Here is a 17,780-nt window from a genome sequence, read left to right on the forward strand (position 1 = left end):
CCTTACAGCATTCCATGTCTCATATTCAAATGGAACACCCAAGCAATCCAGGTGAAAGGAAGTTAAAAACCCCCTTGATGTGCCACCTTGGAGCAACTCTCCACACAAAAAGTCTCAGTTCTGGTTTCAGCATTACCCCCACTCCTGCACCTGTACCAGCACCCTCTCCTTGCAGCTCCAAGCTCTGAATTATTTGTACTCAGCAAGAGCCAGAGATCAATGGAATTGCTTTATTAAAGCACCATTTGCAGCCAGGTTCATTTTGTCCTTACGTAGGCAACCTTCTGGAATTCCACCTTCCTTCCCAGCTCCACAGCCTGCTCAAAGCCATGCTGAAGAAACACGATGGCAAAGTCTGCAAAAACCAAGAAGGAATTGGTGTTCCAGCATCCCCTTTGCACTCAGGTCCTCTCCTCCTTCCCCTCCCACCTGTCTCAACAGTCTCTGAAAAGCCTTCACCAACAACAATCATTTACTGTCCTGGAGTAAAATCATCCCCAGGAAAAAGCACCCAGAACTTCAAGGATTACAAAACCTAAAGAATTTGCAGTTGTGCTCCATGACCTCTGCAGAATTGTACTTGACCAGCTGCACTGGTCCACACTCAGACACTGGAGGGATTTTTTTCCTAACTAAACTAAGAAAATAAATAATAGAAGTGGACAGGGGGGAAATGGAACTCTGAAATATTTCAAAATCTCTCTGGGACTTTGCAGAGTGACACAGTGCCAGTGTGTCATCCCTGAGCCACACCCCTCACAGTTACACTTTCCTGAGTTACCATAACTCCAAGGGATGGAAAAATTCAAACCAATCATTTTTGAATGGGAGAAAATTTGCTAAATTTGCTAAACATATAAAAAATGTATTCCCCAGAGAAATGAGGTAAGGAAACACAAAGTGAGGCCTGCATTGTTCCACCTCTGAGGTTCTGCCCTGCTCCCAGCCCAGAGCCTTGCCTGAGAGAATTCCCTGTGCCAGCTCTGTGTCCCCACAGGAGATGTCCCCAGCCTGCTCACAGAGGCCACAGAGGCTGCTGCAGAGCCACTCCACTGCTGCTGGGCCTGCTGGGCTCCTGCAACACAAAAACACCTTCATTTCAACCTGCTTTCTGTAAGGCTTGGCTGTCTCCACCTGTGCACTCTGCCCTAAATGTGCTACTTCCTTTATTTAATTTGGACCAGCACATTTGCTTTACAAACAGTTGCTTTTTATATTATTTGCTTTATAAAAAGGTCCCACAACACACACATGCAAAGGAAAAGTGGGGGTGAAATTGTGCATCCAAGTATTTCCCCATCCCTGACATGAAAGTTTCCATTGGGAAACCTCTGCTAGAAAAACTTCAGTTCCAATTTCTAAGACACTTGGATAAAAATGCTTCAAAAAATAAATTGAATTCTTAATCTATGCCTTTGGTTCCCTTAAATTGCTTTCATTGTGAACAGACAAGTGAACCAATATCAGAAGCCTAGAAAAGAACTGGGACACAAGGAGACAACCTGAAGTTCACAAATGGGCGAGTTGTTAGCTCTGGATCATGGAATAATGGAATGGTTTGGCTTCAAAGGGACCTTAATGTTCACCTTGTTTCACCCCTGCTTGGGCAGGGACACCTTCCACTAGAGCAGGTTACTCCAAGCCCTGCCCAACTTGGTCTTGGACATTTGTTGGGGGGGCAAAAAACCAAAAAGAAAATTCTAAGACTAACAGCTCTCTGGAGATTAACTCTGCCAGACCAGAGAAGGGTAAGATTTTGTGAAGATGGAAGCACCCACCCTCTGCAGAGCAAGACTTTTTCTGGAGTCCAGCTGGTGGTGTCCAAGGAGCCACTGCACTGAGCTGGGCTCGTTACCCCAGAGTAACCCCCAGCCCCAGAGCAGCTCCAAATCCTGCTAATCTGATCCCTGGCCAGCACCTGACCATATCCTCAGTCCAGAATACTCATGAGTAATCCCTGATTATGTTCCAATAGGCTTTAGGGGATCAGCCACACCTGCAGCCCCCCAGGGCCCTGCTCACCTGTCCAGCAGCTCTGCCAGGCCCACGATGTCACCTCTGTGCAGGTGCCACACGGCCTCCAGCACCGGGGGCTCCTAAGGACATGGCACCAGCAGGTCACAGCCTGCACTGGGCACTTAGCATTTGGCTATTGCACATGATGCACCAGAAATAAAGCTGAATTATGTTTATTCCAACCATCCAGCATTAAAATTGACAGCACGGCAAATATCTGGTGATGAGAGATTGTATTTTCTAGAAATTTTGGGTGCTTTAGGGCTGTAGATGCAGCATCATTTTAAATTTTCGTGGACAAGTAATGCATATATTCCACTTTCCCCTCTGGAATAATGCTGATTCTGCAGATTTAAAGGAGCAGGGATACCCCAGAACGCAGGTAACACGACTCAGTTCCAGGTTTTGCTAATGCAGATCCAGATCCAGATTAGAGAATTGTCTTTTAGCCTATTAACTGTTAATTAGTCCCTGTGGAACAAGGTTGCCACCCTTAAATCCATGTCCCAACAGAGCTGGGATTGCAGGAGACTACAGGGAGAGACTCTGCAACCATCCAGGCAGAAAGGCTGATGGACACAGAGGAAAAATGAACAAAAGTCTACAGCAGGCACCAGGCAGTGCTCCTGTGTGGATCCAGCTGCTGCCCTGTAACATCCCTTCCAGCTCCTGCCCAGAACAGCACGTCCAGGGGAGTCCTGAGCCAGCAAAACAGCATTGCAGGGTGCACCTGGCAGGGGAAAGGTGCAGCAGCAGCAGCTCCTGATCATTCCAGGCACTACCAACACCTCCACAAAACCTTCCCACCTTGAGAAGGAAGAGGCATTTGGGAGCCTTGGGCACAGGAAAAGCCAAAGCCCCAGGAGCTTTCTGCCATGAGCAGCAGCTGCCTCACACCCTGACCCCAAACTCGCCCACATTCTTTGTCTTCACAACCTAATTCTTACTGTAACACCCTCAGTTACAGTTATCTCTCCCTTATCCCATGTCTGCCCCAGGACCAGGAGATCCTAATCAGCCTGTGAAACACACAGGGTCTATTTTCAGCTCAGGAGAGGATATCTGAGACCAGAGCACAGCCCTTTATCTGGCCAGATCAGCCTTTCCCATGAGAGCAGTGAGGAATCAGAACCCTCCCACTCATCAAAAGCCCTTGACTCCACTCACAGCACCACTTGTCTCCACAAAATACACCCAAATGAAATCAAGACATCCCATTTGTCAGGCAGCACAAGCTGTTATCTGCTATCTGCTTCTTTCTCTGTGACCTCACTTTGTCCCATCACCATTCCCAGGTAAACAAAGCAGAGAGCCAGGATGCCAAAGACACTTGGAATATTTCTGGCAAAGCACATGAAGGGCTCTGGGACTGTGTCACCCCACAGTCAGCTGGGAGTTTCTGCACTGGACCTGGAGAGCACCCCAAAAGCAGCACCTGATGCCCACAGTGCTGTCAGTGACCTTTTGTGGCAGTTCCCAATAATTCAAATCATTCCAAACCTCCACTGAGTTGAAAAAGCAAATCCCACTGCAGAGACAAGGAAGTTCCCACTGAACTTGCCCTAAAATAAACAGAACAACCAAAAAAATCCCACCATGTGCAATTCAGCTCATGCTTTTGGAAGGTCAGGAAAACCAGACAGTCCCAGGAATTCAGAGATGCCACATCCTCATGGTGTGTAACACCACAGTGCTTCTCCATGAGTTCTCACCTTCATTTTCCACATTTCCTGGCAGAAGAGGGAGCGACAGAACATGTTGTTTGCCAGCAAATCCTTCACAGTCTGAAGCAAGCAGGTCAATCTCTTCTGGCATCGCCCCGGAAACGAAGCAGAAATAATTCCCTTTGTGAATAACACACTCTTAGAAAAACAATTTGTTGCTTTGCCCTGTTTGCTGCTTTTTAAAGGGTCAAATGATGGAGGGAATTCAGGGGAAAGGCCTAAACTTCTCTTCTTATTTATCTTGTACTTCTGCAAGCAAATCGAACACCTCAGTGAATAACTGACCGCTCGTGTTTGGGGCTGAATCAGAGCAGATAAACTGGGCTTAAAGTGAAACCTAGCAGGGCAGTTTTGTGGCTGAATTAAAGATAAAGCTCTCCCCTTACTCTCTGGTCAGAGTTCAGCAGTGGGGCTCGGGAGGGGCTGGCAGAATCCTGGCAGATCCGCTCCACGTTGGCAAGGGCATTTTTGGCTGCCAGGGTGGCTGTGGGCACACCCAGCTTCGAGGCCTGCTCCTGCAGAACAGAGACTGAACAAAACAGCAAGGCACAAGACTGTCAGCACCAGGCAAGCAAGAAACCAGACCAGAAGAATGAAAAGAAAGTAGAACTGGGGTTGCACATGAAGGCAAAAATTGAATATTGAGGAAGGGCTCTTCCCCACGTCTGGCCTGGTAGATGCTCACCTATAAATGACTCTGGTGACACTCCCCGGGGCTCTGCCCCATCCTGCACACCTGGCTTGGCTGAATCTCCCACCTGGAAACCAAACAAAACCTCAAACCTCTTAGCTCTGTCACAGACATTTACAAACCTATCCCTGCACTGCTGGAGCAGCTGAAGCGAAATTAACGAGGAGCTCCCACGTGGGAGTGGAAAAGCACAGATTTCACCTTACAAGAGATGTGTGTTTAGTTATCGTCAGTTTATGCATAAAAAAGGAGATACAGGTCAAAGTTCCTCATCCCCAGGGACCAAACAGCTCAGCAGCAGCACCAGGAGCAGAATTTCTATAATCCTTCTCTTTCTGTGAAGTCATGTGGCCATAAATATTTGATGAAACATGTCCAAATGTTGGATCATTTTCTAGTTAAATCCCTTTTTCTTTTTATAAAGGGAAATATTCTCTAGAGAAAGACAGATCCTGAACTGTGGAAGATATTTGCACAATCTAACTGTAAAATCAGTGTGTGAGGAGAGGGAGAACTCAGAATCACAACAGTGGCTCAAGATAAGGCTGTCATGAGGACAGCCATGTCAACCAGATGTGCTTGGTAATTCAGAGAAAAGCCAAGTGTCTTCTGAATTGTCTTCCCTAGATTCACAAGAAGCCAGCTCTGACTCAAAGGAAAATGTGCTGGATTTCCTTTTGTCCCAAACCCACACCGTGCTTAACCATTTTTAGCCTGTAGAACGTCGATGGAGAAGGGGTAAAAATCCCATTTCTGTGACACAGAGCTTTCAGCCTCCTCTTACTCCTATGCTGCAGGTTTTTCTCTCCATGTTCCTGGGACATGGACTCCACAGCCCACCTGCAGCTGGGCTCTCCCACTGCCCCAGCCGGACCACGACCCCCTGAGCTGTCCCGTTCCTACCTCCAGGAGCAGCTCCGCCAGGTTCTGGTGCTGATCCAGCAGCCGCAGAGCCGCTCCCTGGAGCTCTGCTGCGCTCCCGAAGGGGCTTCTCCTCTTCCTGGCTCTCCCTGCTGAGGAGTTCGGGTTTATTGAGCAGCCTGTGCCCAGGGCACCCCAAAACCACCTCCCGCCCCTGCTGCTGGGGATGAGGGCACAGCGGGGTGTGAGGGAAACGCACGGGGGTCATGAGGGCCACAGGGATTGGGGGTACGAGGGCAGACGTGTGCCGGGGCACGGGGGCCATGAGGGTGTGCAAGGGCAGATGTTGTGTCCCAGGGCACGGGGGATTTGAGGAAAGCAGAGGGGGTGTAGGAGGGCAGATGTTGTGTCCCAGGGCACGGGGGATTTGAGGAAAGCAGAGCGGGGTGCATGGAGCGGGACGCGGGGGCAGAGGGAGGGGTGTGTGCAGGTAGAGAGAAGGGGTGTACGAAGGCAGACGGGGCACATTCTCGCTCCCCCGTCCCCTCCGCTGTTCCCGCGGGGACTGCCCGGTGCGGAGCTCGCTCCGGGCCCGCCCCGGCCCACACGTACCGAGCAGGTCCCGCCAGCTCCTCCCGCCCGCGCCCGCCATCGCGGCCGCCGCTTCCCGCCACGCCAGCCCGCGCCGCCATTGGCTGCCGCCGGCCGAGCCCGCCGAGCCCATTGGCTAGAAGGGAGCAGAGGCCGTGCCGCGCCCACCCTGCTGCCTCTTTCCATTGGCTGGAAGGTAGCAGGGGCCGTGCCGCGCCCACCCTTCCTCCTCTTCCCATTGGCTGGAATTTCGGCGTAGTCCCGCCCCCTGCCGCCCTCTCTGTGGGGGCTGAGGTGGGCGCGGCCATGTTGGGAAGGGCGGCGGGAGCGGCGGGAGGGGGCACGGAGGGCGGGGGGAGGTACGGGACACGGACACGGTGAGGGCACCCCCCGCACCAGCTGCGGAGGGTGGGGGATACGGTGGGGAGCTCCGATCCTGCCGGTTCTGAGCCGTGAGGATGCTGCTGACCCTGATCCCTGGCAGGGAAGGGGACAGGAGCGGCTGGAATTCCCAAAGAGATGAATCCCCAGCGTTGCTGGGAGAATAAATAGTGGAATTGAGGAATGGTTTGTGCTGGAAGGGATCTTAAAGCCCATCCAGTGTCACCCCCTGCCCTGGGCAGGGACACCTTCCACTGTCCCAGGTTGCTCCAAGCCTGTCCAGCCTGGCCTTGGACACTGCCAGGGATCCAGGGGCAGCCACAGCTGCTCTGGGCACCTGTGCCAGGGCCTGCCCACCCTCCCAGCCAGGAATTCCTTCCCAATACCCCATCCATCCCTGCCCTCTGGCAGTGGGAAACTATTCCTCTTGTCCTGGCACTCCATCCCTTGTCCAAAACCCCTCTCCCTCTTTTTCTTCAGATCTCTTTAGGTCCTGAATGGCCACAAAGTTTCTCAGGGAGCAGAGCAGAATTCCCAGAGGGATTTTTCCTTCGGACCTCTCCTGACGATGAACTGCTGCTGTTGGCCACCGTGGCTTGGAGCAGCAGTGGTGATTCCCGATGGAAAGATGAAGTCCCCAGGGTGTGTCCAGCGCCAGGAAGCAGCTCCTGCTGGGCTGGCCGGGGATGTTTATTGCAGTGCTGGGTGTGAGTCAGCAGCACACGATGCCAGGAGCCGGGAGAACTTCCCGGTAATGCCAGCAGATCCAGCAGGGATCCAGCATGGACAGTGCCATGGGATCCCACCGAGTCTGGGAACCCTGGCCAGGTCACATTCCTGAGTCACCCTAACCCCCAATGCTCTCTGCAAGCTTGTGTCAGCTCTCCAGAGTGCTCCCAGAGTTTATTCCCAGCGTCCCCAAGGTCCTTGCTATGCCTTTAAGGTCTTCAGGGAGTTTCCAAGGGTGACATTAAGGTCCTCATGGTGTCCCCAAGATCCCACAAAGGTGTTTAAAATGCCTCTAGAGTGGTCACAAATGTCCCCAAGGTGTCCCTCAGAGTGTCCCCCCTCAAACTCTGGCCATATCCGAGGCCAGCATCCAGCAGGAGCAAACTGCCCAGTAAAATGCTCCTTCCTTACATGTTCCCAGTTTATTGCAGCATGGAGGGAAAGCAGGAGAGGCACACCCACTCCACAGGTGTTCTGTGCACTCATCCCAGGTTCCTGTGGCTTTGTAAGGAATTTTATTTTTTGCGTATGAGAGCTGAGACCCGCGGGAATGGATTATCCACGGGGAAAGAGGGGCACAGCCCTGCTTCAGGTGGCAGGGGAAGGGTTCTGTCTGCTCTCCATCCCAGCTCCCCACCTTATCCTGCTTCCACACTGCACGAGCCAGAAATTCCAACCCTCCCAGAGGGCTCTGACACCATTTCCCAAACACTTCATCTTTCTTCTCCCCCTATTTCTTTTGGCTTTAATTCCATTTCCCAAGCCACGCTTGGCTTCTGTTGGAGTTTTCCATGCCGGTAGCTTTTAATTACACAACGATTCAGTATTAATTACAGATTTACCCAAAGCAAAGGGCTCCCTGCTTTATCATGCAAATGCCTTCCCATGAATCCTGCAGGGTGGCTTTTCCTTCAAACGCCGCACGTCCTCCCTCTCCCATCCCTGACGATGCCGCCCCGGCTGCGTCCGGAGGCGCTGGAAAGCTGGCACGGCACGGCACGGCTCGGCACGGCCCTGCTCCCATGGGCAGCACGGCTTTGCTCCCGGCTCCAAAGCGGCTGATTCCGGGTAAACTGGGCATCCAAACCTCTCACTGGGTCCGGTTTTTGGGCCTCAGTTTGGGAAGGATCTTGAGATGCTTGAGCGCGTCCAGAGGAGCCAGCAAGGCTGGAGAGGGGCTGGGAACGCAAACCCTGAGAGGAACGGCTGACGGAGCTGGGGGTATTCAGCCTGGAGAAAAGGACACTCAGAGGTGAACTTATTGCTCTCCACTCCTTCCTGAAGGGAAGTTGTACACAGGTGGGGTCGGTCTCTTCCACCAGGCAGCACTGACAGAACCAGAGGACACAGTCTCCAGCTATGTAAGGGAAGGTACAGGTTGGATATTAGGAAGAATTTTTCACCAAAAGAATAATAAAGTACTGGAATGCTCTTCCCAGGGAGGTGGTGAAATCACCATCTCTGGATGTGTTTAATAAAAGACTGGACATGGCACTTGGTGCTGTAGTCAAGCTGAGGTGCTAGGGCACAGGTTGGACTCGATGGTCCTAGAGGTCTCTTCCAACCCCATCATTCTGTGATTCTGTGATTCAATCCAGAGCCAGGTGTCAGCACCGCGGGCAGGGGCTGCTCCGGGGGCTGCAGCTGGGCAGGATCTGGGATCCGGCGGGGATCCAGCTGTCCCTGGAGGAGGTGCTGTCCCCTGGCTGGAGATGCTGCTGGCACCGTGCTGTGCTCCCAACTCCCTGCAGCACATCCCACCTGCCCACGGTGCATTTGAGTGTTCCCAGAGATGCATGGACACCTTGGATCACCTAAATCCCTTCTCCCCTTTCTCAAACCCCAGGGCTCCACACACAGCTGTGTTTCCCACTATCCCAGCTCCATTATCCCAGTTCCTTCCCCAGAGATGGAGCTGGCACTGTTCATGTTCTCTGGGATGGGCACTGACGGGCTTTTCTGCTCTATCCCTGACAGACATCTCCAGCCCTGGAGCAGCTCTTTGGCCATGTGGGACAGGAGAGCAGCCGTGCGTCAGCTCTGTCCCTGTCCCAGCCCTGGCAGCACAGCTCTGGGATTGATCCCAGTTTATGCTCATTGGTTAATGGAGCTGAGCCAGGGCTTTATTCTCCTTCCATCATGGAAATGGGAAGCTTATCATGAGGAGAGTGTTCATTTGCTCCCTCTGACCTTTCCCATGCACTGGTTGTCCTTTCTGCTCTGTCAGGACCATCCTGCCCTCCTGTGTGTTATTCACAAAGGGAATTATTTATCTGAAGGGACCAGCTGGTGCCCAAAGGTGATCCTGCTCTCATGTCAGACTTTCCTAGAGGCTGTGGGATGCCAGTCCCACTCCATATTCCCATGGGATATTGTCTCCCTAGAGACACTCCAGCTCATCCTGGCACCTTCACCCAGCTCCTGCTGCTCCTGGCCATGCCCAAACCACACTCTGGCATCTGGAGCTCTGGTCCTTCCCACCAGGAAGTTTTCCTGTCCCAGCCTGGCCCCTTCCCTGTGCCAGCTCCTCATCCCAGCTGAGTGCCCCAGGGCTCCCCCAGCACCCTACAAGGCAGGCACCTCATGGCAGGAGTCCCCGTGGGCACTGGCATCCTGTGCTCCTGCCCTGATTCCTGCTCGTGTGTCCCCAGGTGACCCTGGTGCCAAGGCCATCGTGTCCCTGTGTGTGCTGCCCTACACATGGCATGTGGGCTCCATGGGGCAAGAGCCAGGGCTGGGGCTGAGCCACGCACCAGGGCCACCCTGCTCCTCTTGGGGTCTCGTGTCCCTCAGGGTGTCACCCAGCACTGCTCCACGCCCATGCTGGCACTGCCCCCGTCACATGCCCTGCAATCCACGCCTGTGCCCTGAACCCTGCACTCTGCACCCAGCTGACCCGGTGCACCCCTCCCTGCTCCCAGCCCTGCAGCCTGGGCGGGCCGAGCTGTGCTGGGCCGTGCCACACCATGCTGAGCTGTGCCGTGCCAAGCCATGCCATCAGTACCGAGCTGTCCTGTATTATTCTGAGCTATGCTGTGCCGAGCTGTCCCATGCTCGGCACTGAGCTCTGACGTGCCCTGCTGAGCCATGCCGAGCCGAGCTGTGCCATTCTGAGCCATACCATACTGTGCCACGCCACACTCTGCTGCCCCATCCCATTCTGTGCCAAGCTGTGCCAAACCGAGCCATGTCACACTGTACCGAGCCGTGCTGTAACGTTCCACGCCACACCATGCCATACCGTGCCATGCCAGACTGTACCGAGCTCACCGCGCCGTGCCGTGCCGTGCCCCACCGTACCGCACCGTTACTGTACGGTACCATCCCGAACAGCCCGGCCTGGCCCTGCGCCGTACCGAGCCGCCCGGTGCCCCCCGGCGCCGCCGTAGCCCTTCCCGGCTGGCGCCTGGAGCGGGCCCGGGGCCGGGGCCGGGGCCGGGGCCGAGGCCGGGGCCGGTGCCGGTGCCGGTGCCGGTGTCGGTGTCGGGGCGGGGGGCGGGGCCTTTCTCACTGCCCCGCCTCTCCCCTCCGTGGCCCCGCCCCCGCCTCGCGCCCCGCGGTGCGGATGAGGATCAGGGGTGGGCGTGGCTTGCTGGGGCGTGGCCCCGCGCGGCCCCGCCCCGTCTCCCCCTCCCGGCGCGCCCCGCCCGCGCTCGGCGGTGCGGGATGGGGCGATGGCGCGGGCGGGCGCGGGGCCGCCGCGGGAGCTGTCCCTGGAGGAGGTGCTGAAGTGCTACGAGCAGCCGCTGAACGAGGAGCAGGCCTGGGCGCTCTGCTTCCAGGGCTGCCGCGCCGCCGCCGCCGCCCCCGTCGCCCCCGCGCCGCTCCGCACCGCCGACATCCGCCTCCGCGCCGACGGCTCCCTCCGCCTGCCCGCCCCGCCGCACGGTGAGGGCCGCCGCCGCCGGGGGGGGCGGGAGCGGGCGGCGCCCGCGCGGGGTTGGGGGGGGGACGGGACGGCTCCGCCGAGCGGGGCTTACCGGGGTTTACCGGGGCTTACGGGCACCGGGACGTGCTGGGGCTTACCCGGGGGCACCGGGCCACCGGGGCTTACAGACAGCGGGAGCGGGGCACCAGGGGTTGGCGGCACTGGGAGTTATCGGCACCGCCGGAGCGGAGCACCGGGGTTTACCAAGGTTTAGCGGGGCTTACCGGCGCCGACACCCGGGACACCGGGACGTACTGGCACTGGGGCTCATCGGAGCTTACCGACGCTGGGAGCGGGGCACCGGGGCTTACCGGCACCAAAAGCGAGCCACCGGTAGCGGGCCACAGGAGATTACCGGCAACGGGATCCGGCACGGGGGCTTTCCTGCTCCGGAGCATAGCAGCACAAGGAACGGGGAACGGGGACTTACCGGCAAGGGAGCACCAGGGCTTACCGGCACCAGGGCTAACTAGCACCGGGATCCGGGATATCGGGACTTACCGGCAACAGGGCTTGTTGGTGCAAGGAGCGAGGCGCTGGGATTTACCCACACCAATGCTTGTTGGCACCGGGAGCAGCCTACGGTGCTTACTGGCACCGGGATTTCCCGGAACCGGGACCCGGGCCACCGGGACTTACCAGCACAAAGAGCGGACACCTGGGACTTACTGGCACCGGGACTTACCGGCACCGGCAGGGGGTGCTGCACCGGCGTCGGGGACGCGGAGGCACCGGGGGTATCGGCAGCGGGGGGGCACCCGCAGAGGCCCCGGCGGGGAAGAACCAGTACCGAAGCCGCAGAAGAAGTGGCACCGGAGCGGGGGGCAGGCACCGGCAGCAGGGGAGCAGTGCAGGGGGTCACCGGAGAGACTGTGAGGACAGGGAAAAGGGCGGGTCCCAGCACCGGGGGGCAGGAAGGTGGCACCGGCAGGGATGGGGGTGAGCCCCAAGCCCCGGCCCTGGCAAGGGGGCTGCCACCAGCACTGCCGGTATCGGTGCAAGGGGTGCCCTGCGGGAGGGCCGGTGACCGGGGGTCTGGGACTGGTGTGGCACTGCTCCCGGCACTGGCACCAACAAGGTCACTGGCACTGGGTGACCCAGGGGCGCTGGAGCCAGGTGTGTGTGTTTGCGTGGTCCCGGCAACCACCGTGGGGCTGCAGGACACACAGCAAGGACAGATGGACGGACACATGGACACCCACACGGCACATCCATGGGCACCCATCACCCACATCTCCACTGCAGGGGACCTTGTCCCCTGCTCTGGGCCCCGGGAGTGGCACACGGGACAGCCCCAACCCTGACCTTTGCTCTCCCACAGGTGGCTTGCAGTGCCAGGTATGGCTGTGGCGGTTCCGGGGTGTCACCGAACTGGCTGCAGTGACACCCGGTGTCACTGCTGGCTGCAGTGACACCGGGTGGCCGCACGCCACAGGGAGCACCTGGAGCACGGCCAAGTGCCTCCACCCGTCTCACCCCACAGTGAGGTCACTCTGGGTGGCTCCTGGTGTCGTGGGGTCGTTGTGTGGCCTCTCCCACACTGGGCAGGGACACTGTGGGGTCACCGTGTGTCCTCGGTGCCGGGGGCTGAGCAGACACCGGGGTGCATCAGGTGGCTCCATGCCCAGGGCAGGGACACGCACAGACATGGCACGTGCCCGTGGCAGCGGGGCATGGCGTGGCCACACCGGCTGCACTGGTCCTGCATGGGAATGGCCCCACGCCCTGCCCTGAGCCACCGCAGGGCTGGAGCCGGTGTCACCTGCCAGCACCACCTGCCAGTGCCACCTACCAGTGCCACTGTGCCACCTCCTGCTCCCGGGTTGCTTCTGTGCCAACCTGAGCCTCCTCCCCAGGGATGAACCAGTGAAGCCTGATGCTGGGAGGGCTCTGGGTGCCACTGCAGGTGGTGACACCAGCCTGGCACGTGGCTTTGCAGCTCTGCCAGGGCACAGGGCTGGATCCAGGCTGGGTGAGCCAGCAGCTCCCTCTGGAACTGCTCCAGTCCCCCATCCTATAGGAATTCCCCCCTCAGCTGTGATCCGGTGACTGGCAGGAGCTGCTGGGACTCCCCAGGTGGCATCCCAGGGGCTGGTACTGCAGTGGGAGCCAGGCACAGTCCAGGACATGTTTTTTTGATGGGTTTGTTTGTGGTACCATGGTAGGACCACCACTTGTGCTGCCTTTCCTGTCCATTCCCGGCTTGCACACGACTGGCACATCCTGGTGGCTGCCGCATTGATCAGCTCAATGCAGAGCTAATGATGAGGGAAGCAGTCTGGAGCCCTGGGGACACTGCAGAGGCCACTTGTGTTCCTTCTCCTGCAGCTGCCAGGAGGGCTCAAGCTGCCCACAAGCATGTCCTGGGCTCCCCCTGTTTGCCATGCTCCAGCTGTGGCTGCCAGTCCCCACACTGCCAGTGCCTGTGCTGCTGGTGCCCACACTCCTGCTGTCCACACTGCCAGTGCCCACATCCCACGGGCGTGCAGGGGGCATGTCCTCATGCACACAGAGCTCTCAGCTCCTTTCAGCCCTCGCCGTGAGGGGTACATGGGTGCTTGTGCCCCCTTAATGTGCCCTTTAGGAGGCTGTGCCAGCTTGTGGATAGCAGGTCTCAATGTGCAGGGTGCCCATCGTCCCTTGGAGCCATGCCCTGGGACCAGGAGAGCACAGGATGAGCCAGGGAAGGGGGGAGGAGCAGCGGAGGGCCTGAGCAGCTCAGGGTGGGGACCCCGCGGCTGGAGTGGGTGGGTACCACATCCGTGGGTGATGCGGGGCGGGGTGCTCAGCACGGGGCCGTGGGTGCCGGCGGTGACTCTGCCCTCCTCCCCCAGACCTGCCCGCGCTGCTGACGCCCTCCGCCGAAGCCCAGGTACGTGGGGGCCGGTGACCTGCCCCGTCTGCCATCCCAGCCCGGTGTGGGCTGGGCGCGGCCACCTGCCCCCCTCACCCGGGGCTCACAGGTTCTGGGACGGGACCCAGCACCAAGGAGGGGCCGGGGACAGCTGTGCCAGGGTGCCTGCTGTCCCCTGCCGGTGCTGTCCCCCGCAGATGGTGCAGTCGCTGGGCTTTGCCGTGTACCGGGCGCTGGACTGGGGACTGGACGAGAACGAGGAGCGAGAGCTGAGCCCGCGCCTGGAGCAGCTCATCGACCTGATGACCAACAGCGACTCCGAGGACAGCGGCTGTGCCACGGCCGACGAGGGCTATGGAGGGCAGGAGGAGGAGGAGGAGGGGGGTGAGGGGCCGCCTCGCTCCGTGCGCACCTTCGGCCAGGCCATGCGCTGCTGTGCCGCCCGCCTGGCAGACCCCGCCGGCGCCCCGGGGCACTACCAGGCTGTGTGCCGCGCCCTCTTCGCGGAGACCGTGGAGCTCATGGCCTTCCTCGCCAAGATCCGCGACGCTAAGGAGGTGAGCCTGAGTGCCCGCTGGCACCACGGCCCTGCCGAGGAAGCCAGCTGCAGTGACAAGGGACTGGGGAGGCTGCAGTGCCCCCACTGCCCATCCCAACCGGAGCTGCTGGTGCCGGGGTTCGGCCGTGCAGCCTCTCCCAGACTGCTGTGCTGGCTGGAATCAGGAACTGGGGTGCACCTCAGTGCTGCAGCCCCATGGCACAGTCCTGGCTGGACCTTCAGCCCCCCCAGGACAAGGTGACAGCATCTTGTGCCTCAACAGCTACTGCAGAAGCTGAAGGAGGATGAGGAAGAGGAGGAGCGGCCGGCGGCGGAGCTGGGCAACCTGCGCAACACAGACTGGGTAGGGCAGCGTGGCCGGGCACGGGGCTGTGCTGGGCACGGGGGTGCTGACCCCGTGTCTGTGTCCCCCCAGGCCCGGCTGTGGGTGCAGCTGATGCGGGAGCTGCGGCACGGTGTGAAGCTGAAGAAGGTGCAGGAGAAGCAGTTCAACCCTCTGCCCACCGAGTACCAGCTCACGCCCTTCGAGATGCTCATGCAGGACATCCGTGCCCGCAACTACAAACTCCGCAAGGTCATGGTGAGTGTGGCACCCATGCCAGCCCCTCACCCTCTATCCTGCCACTCTCCAACCCAGCACTGACCCCCTGCCCTCCCCAGGTGGATGGAGACATTCCCCCCCGGGTGAAGAAAGATGCCCACGAGCTCATACTGGACTTCATCCGCTCCCGACCCCCCCTGAAGCAGGTGAGTGCCAGCACTGGGCCACCTCCTTGGCATGACAGTGTTGGTGGGTCCTGCGGGTGCCATCCCTGAGCCATGGCCACACCTTAGGTCCCATCTCTGCACCCCGCAGGCATCAGAGCGGCGGCTGCGGCCGCTGCCCCAGAAGCAGAGGACGCTCCATGAGAAGATCCTGGAGGAGATCAGGCAGGAGCGGAAGCTCCGGCCTGTGGAGCAGAAAGGTACGAACGTCCCCTGCCCACCTTGCTGTGTCACCTGTGTGCCCATCCCCACGGCACTGAGCCCATCCCTCCACAGGGTACAGCTCCTTGCCCTGCATCCCCCACGCCTGCGCCGGTCGCCTGAGCTCCAGCTCCTGCCTCGAGCTGTCCCGGTGCCCGGCCAGCACCGTCCCCACACGTCCACGGCCACGCATCCTGCTCAAGGCGCCCACCTTGGCTGAGATGGAGGAGATGAACCTCTCCGAGGCAAGGGAGAACCTGCAGAGGTGGGGACACAGAGTGGGGGGGGTGCCGGGATGCCCTCGGTGCCACGGTGCCCATGGCCTTGCAGGATGAGGACTCTCCGGGCACGGAGGTGCCGCTGAAGCGGGATCGCTCCTTCTCGGAGCAGGACCTGGCACAGCTGCAGAGCCAGCTGGGGGGTGACCAGCCTGTGCCCCGGGACCCAGAGCCACTGCAGCCCGAGCCCCGGCCCCGCTCAGGTACTGCCGGGTGTCCCCATGTCCCTGTCTCCAGGGGGTCTGTGCCATGCCTGTCAGCGGTGGTGGCACCGGGCAACATGTCCTTGCCACAGCCTCCCTGTCCCTCCCTGCAGGCTCTGTCCCTGCCAGCTGCCACCCACTGCCAGTTGGCCCAGCCCTGCCCCGGGCTGCCCTCGGTGCCGTGGAGGAGAGGCCAGAGGATGGATCCAGCACTGCTCCTGCCAGCAGCTCCAAGCACCTCTGGCTGGTGGGTTCTGGGGACACCAGCTGGGAGCCCTGGGGCTGGGGACACCAGGCAAGCATGACTGTGGGCACATGGCAGCCTGGCATGAGGATACATGGTAGCTGGGGGGTCCTTGTGCCAGAGATACTCTGCCTGTGCCAGGGATGCTCTGCCTATGCCAGGGATGCTCTGCCCATGTTCAGAGGCTCTGGACCGTGCCCTGTGCCACAGTGCAGTGTGACATCCCCCCTGTCCCACAGGAGTTCAGCCACCCTGTGGAGAGCCTGGCCCTGACCGTGGAGGAGATGATCAACGTGCGCAGGGTGCTGGTCAAGGCTGAGATGGAGAAGTTCCTGCAGAGCAAGGAGCTGTACAGCAGCCTGCGGAGAGGGAAGGTGGGAATGAGGATGGGGGCTGGAGGGACTGGGGCCATGGATCCCCACCCACCACCCCCAGCTCACCCTGCCCTGTCCATAGGTCTGCTGCTGCTGCAGGGCCAAGTTTCCTCTCTTCTCCTGGCCCACATCATGTTTCTTCTGCAAGCGGTAAGCACTGTGCTGAACTGTGCCATGCTGTGCTGTCACGGGACTGGAAGGGCAGCACAGGGTCCCCACAATGGGCCCTCTCACCCACCTCTCTTTGTGTCCCCAGGTCTGTCTGTAGCTCCTGCAGTCTAAAGGTAAGGGACAGGCTCTGGGCAGTGCCACGGTGTCCCTGTCCCGGTCCATCTCCTGCCCCATATTCTCCTTGTCCCCGCCCTATCCCACTCCACTCCTGTCCCGCCTTGTCACTGTACCTATCTCTGAGCCATGCCACCCCTGTGTGCCCTATCCCATCCCTGTCGCTGTCCCTGTCCCCGCCCTGACTCCCGCATTCCGCAGATGAAGATGCCTTCCAAGAAGCTGGCTCACATCCCCGTCTACGCGCTGGGCTTCGAGAGCCTGCCAGGCTCGCTGCTGCCCAAGGCCCCGCCGCTGCGCCGGAGGGAGCCCTTCCAGTGAGTCCCCGAGCCTTCCTCCCCCCTCCCGTCCTCCTCCTCCTTTTCCTCCGCCCGGCAGGGGCTGACGGGGTGCCCTGTGCCGCAGCTCGCTCTCGGGGCCGTGCTGGCGCCGGGTGGAGGAGGAATTCCCCCACATCTACGCCCAGGGCTCGGTCCTGCGCGACGTCTGCTCTGACTGCGCCGGCTTCGTCACGGACGTGGTGAGCTCCAGCCGCCGCAGCGTGGCCGTGCTCAACGCCAGCGCCGCGAACCGGCGCCACGCCAAGGCGCGCTCCCTCTACAGCGACGCGTGGCTCCAGTGAAGGGCCGGGAGCCCCGGTGACGGTCGCCGCGGGGGTGCCGGTCACCCCGGCACAGCCCCCCCGATGTACATATATACATAGGATGGATACACACAGCTTCTATATTTATATACATTATGGACCAAGGGGCAAAAGGACACGCTCCCGCTGTCCCCGCCATCCTCGTGTTCCTGCCGCCAGCCCCCGAGGGGACGGATCCTGCTGTGGGACACCCGCAGCCCCCGGGAGGACGGATCCCGCTGCGGGGCAGCTCTTGGGGGATGGATCCTGCTGTGGGACACCCGCAGCCCCTGCGTTCCCCCCCCGGCTCCGCTTCTGTGCCAAGCCCTGGCTGTGCCGGGGTGCCCGGTGCCCTGGGCTGGCATGGCTGTTCTGTATGTCCCCTCCATAATAAACCCGCTGGGCTGCCCTGGGGCCGCGTGGCTGCTCCTGAGTGCACGGGGGAGCGGCGTAAGGATGCTGCGGGCTGTGAGG

General features: G+C 59.6%; 3 protein-coding genes across 17 annotated transcripts in view; 1 reads left to right on the forward strand and 2 right to left on the reverse strand.

The window, feature by feature from the left end:
- The window catches only part of FANCA (FA complementation group A), a 32,852-nt gene extending 26,881 nt beyond the window's left edge, over positions 1–5,971 (reverse strand). For 3 of the 9 annotated variants that reach the window (XM_050978887.1, XM_050978886.1, XM_050978883.1), the window contains exons 1-8: positions 5,905–5,971; positions 5,335–5,444; positions 4,426–4,498; positions 4,127–4,269; positions 3,729–3,860; positions 2,023–2,096; positions 960–1,075; positions 273–355 (exon numbers count right to left, since the gene is read on the reverse strand). In XM_050978887.1, coding sequence (XP_050834844.1) covers positions 273–355; positions 960–1,075; positions 2,023–2,096; positions 3,729–3,860; positions 4,127–4,269; positions 4,426–4,498; positions 5,335–5,444; positions 5,905–5,944 — 771 coding nt within the window. In that variant the 5' untranslated portion in view covers positions 5,945–5,971. The remainder of the gene's footprint in view (positions 1–272; positions 356–959; positions 1,076–2,022; positions 2,097–3,728; positions 3,861–4,126; positions 4,270–4,425; positions 4,499–5,334; positions 5,445–5,904) is intronic. The other 6 variants (XM_050978889.1, XM_030227448.2, XM_050978891.1 and 3 more) reach the window with 4 other exon arrangements.
- A 1,514-nt stretch (positions 5,972–7,485) lies between these two features.
- Positions 7,486–12,256, reverse strand: LOC108962108 (uncharacterized). Of its 5 annotated transcripts, none has more exons than XR_007778584.1 (2): positions 10,264–10,407; positions 7,486–8,350 (listed from the first exon to the last, which is right to left on the reverse strand). XR_007778584.1 is itself a non-coding variant. In XM_050978994.1 (2 exons), exons 1-2 carry the CDS (start codon positions 12,153–12,155, stop codon positions 7,905–7,907), a joined length of 1,179 nt encoding a protein of 392 aa, XP_050834951.1. In that variant the 5' UTR covers positions 12,156–12,256; the 3' UTR covers positions 7,486–7,904. The 5 variants fall into 5 exon arrangements, 1 of the variants encoding a protein (XP_050834951.1); XR_007778583.1 differs by having other exon boundaries at positions 10,255–10,407; XR_001990632.3 differs by having other exon boundaries at positions 10,235–10,407.
- SPIRE2 (spire type actin nucleation factor 2) lies at positions 10,652–17,720 on the forward strand. Of its 3 annotated transcripts, XM_050978993.1 has the most exons (15): positions 10,652–10,881; positions 13,756–13,793; positions 13,973–14,332; positions 14,597–14,677; positions 14,750–14,914; positions 14,995–15,081; positions 15,191–15,299; positions 15,376–15,545; positions 15,631–15,781; positions 15,895–16,028; positions 16,265–16,399; positions 16,482–16,549; positions 16,656–16,683; positions 16,886–17,001; positions 17,090–17,720. In XM_050978993.1, the coding sequence occupies exons 1-15, from the start codon at positions 10,668–10,670 to the stop codon at positions 17,304–17,306; spliced, it is 2,073 nt and encodes a 690-aa protein (XP_050834950.1). In that variant the 5' UTR covers positions 10,652–10,667; the 3' UTR covers positions 17,307–17,720. The 3 variants fall into 3 exon arrangements, with proteins under 3 accessions (XP_050834950.1, XP_030083309.2, XP_030083310.2); XM_030227449.2 differs by lacking the exon at positions 10,652–10,881 and having other exon boundaries at positions 12,272–14,332; XM_030227450.2 differs by lacking the exon at positions 10,652–10,881 and having other exon boundaries at positions 12,272–14,332; positions 17,151–17,720.
- The last annotated feature ends 60 nt before the right edge of the window (positions 17,721–17,780 follow it).

The sequence above is a fragment of the Serinus canaria genome, chromosome 11 (assembly GCF_022539315.1).
Source record: "Serinus canaria isolate serCan28SL12 chromosome 11, serCan2020, whole genome shotgun sequence".
Classification (NCBI taxonomy): Eukaryota; Metazoa; Chordata; class Aves; order Passeriformes; family Fringillidae; genus Serinus; species Serinus canaria.

Bases quoted from the DNA above. Each gene is read 5' to 3' on its own strand.
- LOC108962108 (XM_050978994.1), bottom strand. From the start codon at position 12,155: ATGTGGGTGATGGGTGCCCATGGATGTGCCGTGTGGGTGTCCATGTGT. The intron at 8,351-11,422 runs GTAAGTCCCGAT...TCCCTTACATAG, and splicing joins ACCAACAAGCCCTGTTGCCG to CTGGAGACTGTGTCCTCTGG.
- SPIRE2 (XM_030227449.2), top strand. From the start codon at position 13,280: ATGTCCTGGGCTCCCCCTGTTTGCCATGCTCCAGCTGTGGCTGCCAGT. The intron at 14,333-14,596 runs GTGAGCCTGAGT...GTGCCTCAACAG, and splicing joins AGATCCGCGACGCTAAGGAG to CTACTGCAGAAGCTGAAGGA. The intron at 16,400-16,481 runs GTGGGAATGAGG...CCCTGTCCATAG, and splicing joins GCAGCCTGCGGAGAGGGAAG to GTCTGCTGCTGCTGCAGGGC.